Below are 13,462 nucleotides of genomic sequence, written 5' to 3' on the forward strand. Positions count from 1 at the left end.
TCTTTATGTACAGACCTTCATAAGATTCTATCTCCTTGTCTCCATTGTCTACGGAAAGTCACAAAACCAAAACAAACAAACAAACAAAAACAAACAAAAAAAAGGAACCAAAGCACAGGGGTTAAAAACAACAGAAGTTTTTTAAAAGATACAATATACATGTTAAGAAGGATTAAAAAAAATGAGTGTATATGGCCATTTAGACTGATTTTGCACAGCACATCTAGTTACTAGAAATGGAAGGGTGAAAATGTATCTGCTATCAAAAATGCATTTATATACCTGTTTCTAAACATTTCAGAAATGTCTCCATCAACCAGTGCTTTTAATAGACATTAAAGAGAAGCACAATTACAGTAGCAGTAAAACGTGAATCATTAAATACCTGACATTTCTAATTTTAAAGATTTTTACCTGTCTTCTTGCTCTTCCTGTTTCAAGATGCAGAGGTTTTATATTAGCAATCTGTAATACACTCCATGTGAACCTACAAGTGATCAGCTAAGTTCCTGACTCCCAAAAGAGCCAGAATTCTGTCACTAGACAACATACTAAAGATAATTTCCTGTGCCTGTTGAAGTCAATGACAAAACACCTACTGAGTTCAAAAGGAACAGGATCATGCTAATAGTCCACCTTGTTTCATGTGCATTATACTACTGATTATTCACATCAGCCAAGAGTATTGTAGATATTAAAACATAATAGAAAAAAACAGAGTAAAAAATGCAATACCACTACCAAATTCTAATTCTGTACACCAAAACTCAAGAGATTTCAACTGTCATGGCAAAAGAAAATTAATAAATATAATCGACTTTCATGAGCAATTTGGGAGCATCATTAAGGATAAAACCATGCACTTACTTCTCTCCAACGTCCCCTTTGGTGGGAGCTGTGGTAACTGCCTGCCCCTTCGCCCTACTACTGGAGTACTTGATGGACTTGTCTGGACAGACCCAGTTCGAGGATGTGACCTATGAGACACATATCAAAACAAACCACAACCATTAAAATACAAATTCATTCCTAAATATCATTAAGAACTGATAACATGACTAAGTAGACTTTACATCATTTGGGACCCTTGCAGTCCCAGAGGGAAACTATTATCTCTTTTCAGAAAAAGACCTGATTAAAAAGAGAAATCTCTCAATTAAAAGGAAGCCAAACTAACGCTGAGGATGCTTCCATAAGCTGTTCCCATAAGATGCTTGTTCCCACAGTCAAGCCAGAAAATGTGTTGTGTGCATATTCATGTGCATGTGGATATAATAGCCACACACACATAAATTTATTCACAAGTCAAATTCGATTATCTTTACTCAGCTTGTATTTTCTTAAATCGCCTTTGAGTTGCAATGAGAGTACATGGATTTGTCTAAACAAAGTAATAAACTGAGAAAAGACACTGATATTTGACTCAATTCTCACTGGGGATTTGATACTAACTCTAACTTTCAGAAAACGAAAGAATGTACTCAGCAGTTCTAAAATAAAGAGAGGCTTTCCTGAACACGATATAGACCAAAATGTGCTCATCTTGTTATCATATTATGTTTGTTTAAACTAAGAATAATGTATAGAAATCCTCAATATCAATCAGGGGTACTCAAACAGGAACAATACAGACTATGGCACAGTAAAATGTAGTCAGAGAAAATGGTGGTTAAAATGGTAAGTAATTGACAAAGTTAGTACAGTGCATCTAAAGAAACTTTTTTTAAAAAAAATAGTTTCATTTGATGTTATGATGGTTGTTCCATAAGCAATGTCTGATGAACACAAATAATTTCTCATTCTGTAAGAGAAGAACATGAAAGTTATGAGGTGTTTTATGTGGAAACCATCCAGGATTCCTGACAAATGAGAAAACATAAACAAATGTAGTTAAATACTGTTAGCAAGCAATTTGCAATGGTAGCCACACCATTATATCCAGAGTAGAATATAAATAGTGTGTTCGCACTGAACGGGTTAGTATCTATTGCTGCTAGTGATCAGCTAAGGATGAGGCGATACCACTTAGCTACTGGGAAAATAAAATGGTGAGCTGGTGGGGCAGAAGGGGTTTAGTCTGATTGATTTGTCTGTTTCACCTCGGTAAGGCAGGTGAAGGAGGGGCAGATCTTCCAGTCATTAATGAAGGCATCGACCTGATGAGGTTTGAGTCAGGACGCTCTGTGGATCGGGAGCGGGAGTTGGTCCGCTCTAGCACAGGACGTTGCTCTGTTGATCTGGATCTTTGATATGGCTCTCTATCTGCTGCTTCACAATTCCTGTAATGTTAGTCAAAAAGCAGCTCAGTTGAACTTTGACTTTTCTATTAATTATAAAATATGCTGCATGATACTGGTTTGGAGCAAATCATATTGTTATATACATTTTTAGGGGGAATAAATTTTCTGAGATAACTTCTTGATAACATACAGTTTTTTACACATATGATTTGACTTGCTCCATACTCTTGATAAATGGACTGAAATGTTTCCAATGTCTCAGTAATGACTATCCATGCAATAGTCTGTTTCCTGACAATTTTTGGGTTAAAATATTGTTGTTTTCTCAATTAACATATGAACCTGGGAATAAAAGAGTAGCTGACATAATATTAAGTCTCATTAAAGCTAAGGATTCATTAATTGTGCAGTTTAATTGTGCATTATTCCTCATATTAATAGATTTTTACAGATTTTTTACAGATTGCATTCTCTCTAGAGGTAGCACTCTTGTTTGTAGGAAAGTCCACATTCTAGATGTTATAATTACCATGTAGCACTGTTAACTGTTATTAGACTTGAGGATGTCTGTTATAATATAGGCTAGGCTATAGTGATAGATTCGTATGTGGTGCTCAGACTGTAATCAGATGAAAATGTACATCATTAGTACTTACACAGGTTCCAACAACTATAAAAATTTGATTTGTAATTTAAAAATTCTTTTAACCCACAGCCTACAGGACTGTACCAAAACAGCAGTAAAAAAAGTTATTGTTAGAGATGCAATGGGAAGAAATTAGACTGAGTAAAAGAGAATTTCTTGATCAAACAGTCATGTCTTCTACTATCTTAGGCAATTAATCAGGCCATTAACTTCAGAAATTAATCAAGCCCCACCTTTTTTCACAATGTACTTGGTCTGTTTTCAAGGAGTAATATTTGCTAGCAATATCCTCAGGTACATTAAATCAAGGCAATTTTAAAAGTAAAATCCATGACCTAATGGAGCTATTTATTAAAATCACACTCCTCCCAGCTCTCCTTGAGTAACTGAGCAGATAACAGAATACAGATGGGGAATGTGTACCCTTCAGGACTTTTCCTTGAGCGAAGTCATGCATTTTACAATGAAGTCAGTTAATACAATGAGTGGCTCGATGGTGATTAAGTGTAACAAGAAGTCAAATTTTAATTAGTATCAAAAAAGAGAGAGACATACCACAGCGTCATTATGAAGACTTTTATGTTAGTGACAGCATTTTATTTCTAAAGGCACTGAAAAGGAGTATACTGGCTAACCTTGCTGAATGCTTTTATAAAACATTCATTAAAAGCAATGTCTTTTCAGGCCTTCCATGAGGTCATAATTTGACTCCTAGAGCATATGAAGGAATTGCCACAGACAAATTCAGAATAATACCATACATCATGAACCTACATCTATAAGCTCCTAACAAGCAAACACACCACAGCGAGACACATAAATGGTAATTGTAAGCTGAGGCACTAAAGACTGTAGGAAAAGTACAATGAGCCTGGCACAAAACCACATCAAAATTACCTCACTTCTTCCTCTATCAGTTCTGTTTCTGAATGGGAAGCTTCATCAGCAAAAATATCCACTGTCTCGCTTCTTTTACATTGTTGACAGACAGAGAAACACAACCTTAGCTTTGATAGGAATGTTGTTTAGTTTACGTAATTGTTTAAGAGATGTTTCAGCGTTTATGGAAGGTGAGAAAAATGTCAGCCATCTGCATGATGGCAAGAAATGACCACAGAATACATTCTTTGACTATGGGAATAAATCCCGAGAAAAAAAAAATCCTAAATTCAACAGAATTACAAAAAAATAACAATATCAAGGTCTGGAAAACTCACTCTTATCTTTTTTATCCACATATTTAAGAATATTAATGAGCCCACAAAGACTTTTTTGGGTCTGTCAGCATTTCCCCTGTCAGTGACTGCTGGAGGACTGCTGGAGCAGCAGGGACTGAGGAATATGGTAAGGGTATCATTCCATATTCTATTTCTCTCTCCTTCTAACAGCCAGTAAGACATACAGAGGACCAGGTGAGAGCAAGCACATGCTTCTCATAAAGACTTCATGAGAAGTTACAGCTCCCACTTGTTACTCTTAAGGCCTCATTCTCTTTAGTTCTATAGGTACAAAAAGTAGTTTTTAGGATATTAGGGGTCTGACCTATTGCCTGATTAGAAAGAGGGTGGCATTTTTACCATTAGGATCAATACTAATGGCTTAGTGGGCAGGTTTTATGTTCTACAGAACATCATGGAGCCAGTCTAGCTAACCACTATGGTAACAGATAAAGGCCTCAAAAATTTCACACTTAATAGCTTATATAAATATTCAGTTTGCTACAATCTGCAGGAGGCATTTACTTAAAATGGAAAAACAACCAGGAGTTCCCAGAAGTGAAGGAGAGGGTGCATTTTGGCAGTAAACCTTTGAAGTTTTGGCAATGCTGTTCTGTAGACTAAAGGATTTGAAGAGTGAGTCCTGAAGTTAAACTGAGTTGTCATCCTCAGGTTCCAGGCTACAGGCTGCAATCCTCTCAGTAACCACTATGGCAAATGGAGGCTATTTCAGGTGGACAGTTTTCCACTTGAAAGCTTCACTTTGTGGTTCTACATCATACACATATAAAGAGCAATTCAAAAAATAGTTTTACTGTCCGGTCTTCATCCTCACTTATTATTTTATCCATTTTAACAGTAAACACATGTACTGCATGATCCCAGTCTTCAGGAACTGTCCCTTTTATAGGAAAACTATCATTCAGATAGGCTGCTTGGGCAGTGAAACTCCTCCCTTACCACTGTATACAATTATGCATGAATATCAAAATCCAGCCATAATTATGGGAGGAAGTTAAATTAAAAATGGAAGTTTCTAACTTTTCAGTTATCATTCTTAAAGACTTACGCTTACAAATAACCTAGATGAAACTTTCTTCTTTTCTCATTACAAATCGTATCATATGAATTACTGATTTTTAAAGAGGGAAATATGGTAGTCTTAGTTAAACTATTCAACAACCATATAGTATTTTCATGTACACTAGCACTGTTTACCTTTGCTAACAGACTCTTCATTCTGAAAATACAGTTAATGAAATGTCAAAAAATGCTGTCCTCCATTTACAGCCTATTTTAGCACCCTTCTACCTTTGCTAGGGAAGACAGGCATGGTAGACAGCTGATCTCCTTGTCAAAGTCTGCAAGACTTGTAAGCATAACTGTCCCCTATTCTGAGGAATGGGTACAGCAGTGTTTGCTTCTAAACCAAGCAAGCCAATCACTATGAGACTGTTTAAGCTCTCTGTAAGTCACTACACAGAAAGTTCTGTGAGTATTCAGTCTAACTGCTTATTCCAAACCCATTGGAACTAGAATCTAATATTATTTAGATACCACTGTAAACTCTAGTTGCTATAGTACCTAAGCAAAGGTGCTACCAAATTTTATTTTATATACTGATTTATCTCCATTTTTTTATATATATATACAGCAAATTTCAAATGTGAACTCTTTTCCCAATGCAGAAAATAATAATTTCTGATTTTTAATTTCTCAGATTTGTTACTTTTCTTAAGAAATAAAAAGAATTTTCAACAAATAATTATAGTCATTGATCTAATCTTATGGAAAGAGAAAGCTTTATAAAAGATTAACATTTTCCAACAGTAAGCAATTGTAAAAGCTTACATAACAAATAGAACTTTTTTTCCCCCAAAATGACTGAAAACAATTTATTTAAAAGCCCATGTCAAATTCTTTTACTTTGTACAAACTATGAGATCATGCCAATCACCATTTTAGCATTAGGTTTTTCTTGTAACAAAAACCTGAAGAAATAAAAATAGAATTGTTGTAGGATTACAGTACACTACAATTCAGCTCCTAGTGCATCTTTTTCATCTAGAAACACTGAACAGAACAAGAAAAATGCAACAATACACTTTCTAATTATTATAATTTCAAACTCCAGCTAATATACAATGGCAATACCTGTCAGTGTCTGTGGACGGCTGCTGGATTTCAATCCTTGGACATGTTATTCTTCTACTAGCTATAGGAACTTTGCTGTTTAGTCACAGACACAAGATCCTCTGTTAGCATAACATAGATAAACATGTCTAAAAACAAATCAGATTTCTAGTACCAAGCAAATTTAAATTTGAGTCATAAATATTGCAATGGAAAATGGGAAGGAGCAGTACACTGCCAAATATCTAGACAAACTGGTGACAGGATATCTCACCAAATAACTCATCTATACTCATAAAGCAACTTAATATAAAATTATGTACCTCTATAGTTTTTAAAAGACAGGAATGTAAAGCTTTTGGGTACTCTGGTTTAAAAGAAAAGTAAAGCAAGATATTTTGGTTGCTGTAATATTCTATAATGGTTTTTATAAATGTAACACATACACACACATATATATATACACACACATATACACACACACACATACATATATACATATATACAAGCATCCATACACTGATATGATCTAGTCACATGCATATTACCCTGTGGTATATGTGATAACTACCAGTATATCTCCATGCCACTCAAAGGTATGATTAAACTGTAACATGCCAGTGTCTGAACTACTCTACTAACTCAGCTAAGAAAACAAAGCAGAGAACTCTGCTATGATCCCAGGCACATTGTGCTCCACACTCCTGTGTTCTGCTACAGCTACAGAAATTCAATTGCTTACAGCTTGCTCAGGTATCTGGACATCGCACTGCAGTCACTTTGGTGACTGTTGTCAACATATCTAATGATAACACATGGCATGGTACAATTATAAAAATGCTTAAGGAAAGCATATCTATCTAAACCTGTTGAAATTTACTCTCCAAAGTATGTGTTGTCATTGATATCTGTGATGAGAAATAGCAAAGTCCTGCTTTACACAGGGAGTTGGAGCAGACAGTTTTTTCAATGTTTTTTCCAACCCAAATTATTTTATGATTCTGTGGATGCAGTTAGAGGTTTATACTAGCTATTACAATCAAATATCAATAAAACCAGTAAGTAATGTAAAACCTGGGATAATTAAGACTGAAATGATATGCATTTCATATCCTTTTTATGTGTAAAAAAAAAATTTGTAAAGTTTTTTACTTTATTGCTTTTGGTACTTGCAATGTACATTTTCAGTTATACAGCCAGTTGCCTTACATAGCATCTTGTATTTTGCCAACTACTTCTAACTTTCATCATCTTTAACACAGACCCCTAACTGACACATATAAGAGAATCACCCTGCAGGAATACACATCTCTGTGTTCATGAGATGATTAGCAGAAGATTATGATAAAGCTGATTAGGATTCAAAAGCTGGGAATTCAAAATTCTCAAAGATGAGAGCTGAAATCCTCTCCTCTCCTTCACCCCAGCTCAGTTCTATAACTGAATCTACTGCAGTGATTCCAGATAATAATCTAAACCTCCATTAAAGTACTGGAAATATTCCAAAATATAACACTTTTAGCTTTATATTATATTTCACAGTTTTTCCCATTTCAGAACACAATATTTCACCCACTCAATTTGAATGTTATATCATAAGGTATGAGCAGAAACAGGAACATTCATGGGTTTTAATTAACATGTGTTTCATGACAGAAGTGTAGTGGTATATAAGACAACGCATAAAGAATCTTGAGAAGGAAGCAAGGAAAAGGAAGAACCTCCTAGCAGGGCTTGAATGTTCAAATGTAGTTCAGCAGAGCACCTATAGACTAATCAATTGAAGTAGTCTTAGGCTTAAAAGTAAGCGTGTACTGAAATATGCCTTTTTAAAGTGAAGTACTAAATGCGAAATACGACAAGTACTCGGTTCTTGGATTTTGTGGGACTTTTTCCTCAGATCTTAAATGTAACTTTATTTCTACATGGCACATATACATAGTTGGCTTTTTTTTCCTTCAGTGACATTTTTAAACACTAATATTATGGCAGATATTTAAATAGTAAATGACCACAACCAGAGTTGTATCTATGCAGTTATTGTCTACACATACTGCAGCTACGTGTTTATCTTCTTAACTTTTGGCAACAGACCTGTAATTCTGACCTCTCTGACATCAAGAGTTTTGTCTCTTGATGAGACCAGAATTTCAATTAGATCATTCCAACAGGAACAGGTATGTAAAACTTTATTATCTTTTAAGTTCTTAAACTATGAATGAGCGAAATAGCATTCAGTTTCTGTTAAAGGCATTCTCTCAGTGCATTGTCTGTACAGAATCTGATCCATTTCTTTATTCTATTAAAGTGTTTTCTATGCCTTATGGTTTACTTAAAAGTCATAATGGTTCACAATAAATGATTTTATCTTTTATTTCTTTTCCCAAATATTTCTGGAGCTAAATTTAAATGGAGACAGAGAGTAGTAGCAAATAAATTTCTTTTTCAAGTTAAAAATCTATTTTTAGATATTTAACTCTGATATTTACCTATGTTAGCATCTATTCAGGACTAAAAGTAAGAAGAGAGAAGTAAGCCAGGAGTATTTAATGTGACTATCAAAAGCAAAAGTTTTAGTTATACTAAGCACTTTTCAGCCTTCTTTAAATGCTGTTCCTTTTCAGTACACTTGTGCAGTTTCCAAGATGAAGTAGTAAGTATGGCCCTTGCCGTATGCTTAAAAATGAAGAGCCAATGAACAGTGGCACTGTGGTTCAAACAGCTAGAGAAGATATATGGTCTCAAGTCTCTGCAACCGCACTGATGTTTAGCCAAAAGACCCTCACAAATCCCTCGTCTCTAAAGAAGAGAGAAGCCTGCATTAAAATATTGATGCATTAATTCTGGGTTTTATCAGATCTTCTAAGTTTCAATTTAACAGTTGCTTATGTTCTCTGTTCACATTCACAAAGGAAGGAGGTAGAAATAAAGAAAATTCTTGCAAGAGCAAGAAGAAAATGAGAGGGAAGCAGTAAAGTCAACGAACTAAAAGCAAGGAAAATTTGTGTGCTTTCTTGATCAGAAGGCAGCTACAACTGGGAAGAACTAAAGATTGTAAGGCTCACAGCACTTTGCATGGGTTATGCATCAACCACAAAGAAAGATAGGTTGGACAGATAGAACTGGGATTACTTCTGAAAGTAAAAAAGTATTAGGTCTCAAAGACATATTCCTCAACACTGCAAATGTAGGCAGGTACTATCAGTAAAAAAGCCCTTTTTTATTAAAACAGCCCTGAACAGTGAGAACATGTTTTTAAAATATTTCAAATATTATTAATGTTCTTTTTCTATTTGTAAATGAATAAAACAGTTTAATCTTGGAAAAAAGACTAGGACATAAATGCCCTAGTTCTGAGTCAAGAAAGAAAGACATCAAGAAAAATACATTTATTAGGAATAAATTTGGTACAATTATAAATGAACTCTTATTATAAAGATTCAAAATACATTTTAGTTTTATCTATAACACTACACTCTTTACTTACCCATATTTTTCAGCTGAACCATTGACTATATCATCTGCCCATGAACTTGCACCATTGTACCACCTTTGCAATGCAGTTAAAATAAAGAAGTGTTATTAAAAAATTATGTATTACTATTATTAGCACTCTAATTCATGTGACATGACCATTTCTCAACAAAATGGGAAGATTTCCAAATGTTTTCAAATAATTTTGCACATTTGATATTTTCTTTCAGGTATGAAGAAAACCAGCTTCTTCAAAACCATACACCAAGAAGAAGTTTATAGGGCTTTTTTCCTGATACAATTATTATATTTCACCTCTAGTCTTTTCAGCAGTTTAGCCATGAATTTCAGTTCCATAAAGACTAATTGATCCCTTATCTTTTTGTACATAAATGTCTCCATGTTTTCAATGGCTATTGAGTTTGTGGAATAATTTAAAAGTAATTGTGGAGATAAAACATTAACAAAAATAACATTATATGCATTAATAGTTTAAAATACTGCTTTTAACTTTAAATACATGACCTTTCCAATTGTAATCTTTTTTTTTTCTATTTGATACAGTAGTTGGTTTCTCACAGCTATGTAAGAAGCAGAAGAAAATTCACTTCAATGATTAAACACTGAAAAATAATTAAATTTTATTGTGGTATTATTCTTCCAAGTACTGAATAGGGGCTGCCCAAGCATTTGCAGCATCACTTCAGAAAATCAGTTGAACACAACATAAAACACATATAGAAGTATTTTATCTTAAGAAGAACCATTGAAAAAAGAAATAATGCCACAAAAAAGGCTGCTTTAAGAAATCAGGGAATAAACTGTTTATGTGCCATTACTCCAGTACAGTAAAACTAGATACAAATCATTCACCATTTGGTTAAGGAGTCTCAACTAAATATCTGGAGTTTTGTACTTTCAGGATCTTGCTAGGGTAAAGTCTTGCAACTCCCATGTTCTCACTATTCAGTGATTTCCACATGACAGTAAGTGAGAAGACAGGGATTATCAGAAATAATCAAGGGACCTCAATATTATAAATTTGGACAAAAATATTCCTATATATGTAATATAATATTATATGAAAATACTAACCATAGGCTAAAGGACAAACTTTTTAATGGCTTGAATACACTGATCCAAGAGTTTTCATGAATCTGTTCCTGGGAATCCCAGCAGTATTTTTCGCTTGACTGCCTTTTCTCCAAACTTTCATACTGCAGAACCTGAGGGTTTTGCAATATGCTTACAAACTTAATAACCCCACATCTCCTGGTCATTATGTTGAGGGAAGACCATATGGGATGCAATATATGTGAATGTAAATCAGCTGCCCTTGTTTCTTCTATGTCCAATTGGATGGCATGGGGAAGGGCTTTTTTTTTTTTTTTTGCATGGTTTATAGCCAGATCAATGGCTGAATGAAAGTCACTTTAGTTTAATCTAATTAAGTTTTAGATTAGATTTAGATTTAATCCAATATAGATTAAAATACTGCTGGAGAATGACAGGTATATCTTTACACTGTCCCTGATAATCCATATCCTCGAAACTGAAGCCACTCTCTACAGTTAACCAGTATTTTAAATAAGATTTTTTGCTAAAACCACTTTATTGCAGACACCATAAATACATAAATATGGGTTCAAAATTGCAGTACACTTTTTTTTTAATATGACTGTATTTATTAATTGTAATCACATTAAAAAAAAAATCTTGCTACTATTTAGGAAAAAATCCCTGCTTTACCTGTTCCCATAGCATAGACAAAAATCAGACATTTACTTAAAAATGGACAGAGAAATATAAAACATCTAATTGTAAAGAGGGAGAGGAACATTGATTTTTTCCTTTCTTCAAATTTCCTTCTCTTTTAGCCTAGCTCTTTAAAAATGAAAAGCTGTTATCAAAAAACTATTTCCAGGGACACCAAAATTTTTCAGATTACATGTCAGATTTTAGTTATATTATGCTCACTATGATACATTATATGCATAACAGAATTTAGGAAGAACAATAGTACTTTGGTTCCTAGCACAGCAAATACTCAAAACCAATTTGAAGGCGTTTGGTCGGTCATTGTGAGCAGTAACATGTTAAAAACTGAGCACCATCTTAAGGTACTCAGATTATTGAAAGAATTAAATTGAGGACTCTAAATTGCCCTAGAATCACTCCTAGTGACTGAAAAGGTTAGCCATTAGAATTATGGTGCAGTTAAGTTGAGAAAAAAATATTCAGTTGTACCTAAGCTCCTCTGTACTATTCAGTTTTCCTCCCACATCTAATGAATAAAAAATTTTTCAAGTTAAGAATTAAACTTAAAAAGAATCCAAAGTCAAATTAATGGAGGGCTGAAAAGAAAATTAGGTACTTAAAACTATGGAGGTTAGTTGTTCTGTATTTAGAGAAATATGGCATAAAGTGCACTGTAAATTTAAATATCATTAGTCTAGGCCAATTAGAATTTTTGACTCTGGTTCATAAAAATTTATTACTCAACTCTATCTATTTTTACTATATAAATTAAAATACCTTTCAGGAGTATAGGCTGCGTCATCATAATATGAATTAGGCACTCTTCTCTCCTGCCTAGTCCTCCTGAATATGAAATAAATAGCACAGATATTTCAGACATTTTAGAGGGAGCTTTTTTCATTATGTATACCCTTACTTTTTTATAAGATGGAATGAAGATAGAGCACTTTTATGTTCAATTCAGCAGTATACTCTGAACATACATGAAAATATATAGATATATAAAATTTCAAACTTCTGCATTCAATTTCTATTCAGAAATAATTAACAACATATTAAGAACATTTGATGAATGCACACATATTTCATAGAAGGAAAAAGTTACATTGACAGGAAACCAGTAGTTGAGCAACTGAGAATTTTCACCAAAAATAGGATATGGATGTTAGAAAATTTCTTCTGGGTGAAACGAAAGTCATGAAAAATCAGAAGCAAAATCTAACTTCCTTAAGTGAAACAACAGAAATTCTGCCTGAAATAAACCTCACATCCTGCACAGAACATACACCAACCAGCTTTTATGGACTTACAAACACTAAACTCAAAGGCTAAGTGAAAAAATAAATAGCACATAGTGTGGTGCTCTTGCTGATTAAGCTGAGCTCTGAGGTAGGTAAGTTGACAAAGGATTTCATACAGTGAGGTTTTCAGCATATTTTTATTTGGAACAAATTGCTAATATTTTTTTTTAAACATAAGGATAAGAACCTTGAGAACCTTACTTTGTCAGTGACAACGTGTGTGTCAGACAATTTAAAATGTGGGACTTACAGATATGAATTAGCCCTATATATAATAGAACTATAGGATTCTGAACTGGGGGATATAAATAAAAGTGTAAGTAGAGCTCAACACGTCCAGCCATGATGTCTTGTGTACATTCAGTGTGAGTAGCTGCAGCAGTGTGAACAGACACCAGCTGGTGCTACCGTGCTGACAACATTGAAGAGTCAAGGAAACTTGGGGGGCCCTACTGAGCAGCAGGATGTTCTTGAGAAGACCCCAGGTCCTAAGGGCTCTGAAGTCACTGAAGATGCACAGGTGCTTATTGCCTTTCTTAGGCATATGCTGTAATAAGTATCTTTATATTATATTTCACAGTTTTTCCCATTTCAGAACACAATATTTCACCCACTCAACTTGAATGTTATATTATAAGGTATGAGGAGAAATGGGAACATTCATGGGTTTTAATTAACATCTTTTTCTTGACA

At 34.1% G+C, this 13,462-nt stretch overlaps 1 protein-coding gene across 22 annotated transcripts in view; it reads right to left on the bottom strand.

Moving 5' to 3' along the window:
- Positions 1 to 13,462, bottom strand: part of RIMS2 (regulating synaptic membrane exocytosis 2) — a 393,792-nt gene that overhangs the window by 134,437 nt on the left and 245,893 nt on the right. For 10 of the 22 annotated variants that reach the window (XM_017730312.1, XM_017730302.1, XM_017730304.1 and 7 more), the window contains 7 exons: positions 12,246 to 12,311; positions 9,724 to 9,786; positions 6,258 to 6,332; positions 3,784 to 3,855; positions 2,100 to 2,279; positions 868 to 977; positions 16 to 48 (listed from right to left, as the gene is read on the bottom strand). In XM_017730312.1, coding sequence (XP_017585801.1) covers positions 16 to 48; positions 868 to 977; positions 2,100 to 2,279; positions 3,784 to 3,855; positions 6,258 to 6,332; positions 9,724 to 9,786; positions 12,246 to 12,311 — 599 coding nt within the window. The remainder of the gene's footprint in view (positions 1 to 15; positions 49 to 867; positions 978 to 2,099; positions 2,280 to 3,783; positions 3,856 to 6,257; positions 6,333 to 9,723; positions 9,787 to 12,245; positions 12,312 to 13,462) is intronic. The other 12 variants (XM_017730317.1, XM_017730311.1, XM_017730310.1 and 9 more) reach the window with 2 other exon arrangements.

The sequence above is a fragment of the Corvus brachyrhynchos genome, unplaced genomic scaffold (genome assembly GCF_000691975.1).
Source record: "Corvus brachyrhynchos isolate BGI_N302 unplaced genomic scaffold, ASM69197v1 scaffold302, whole genome shotgun sequence".
Taxonomy (NCBI): domain Eukaryota; kingdom Metazoa; phylum Chordata; class Aves; order Passeriformes; family Corvidae; genus Corvus; species Corvus brachyrhynchos.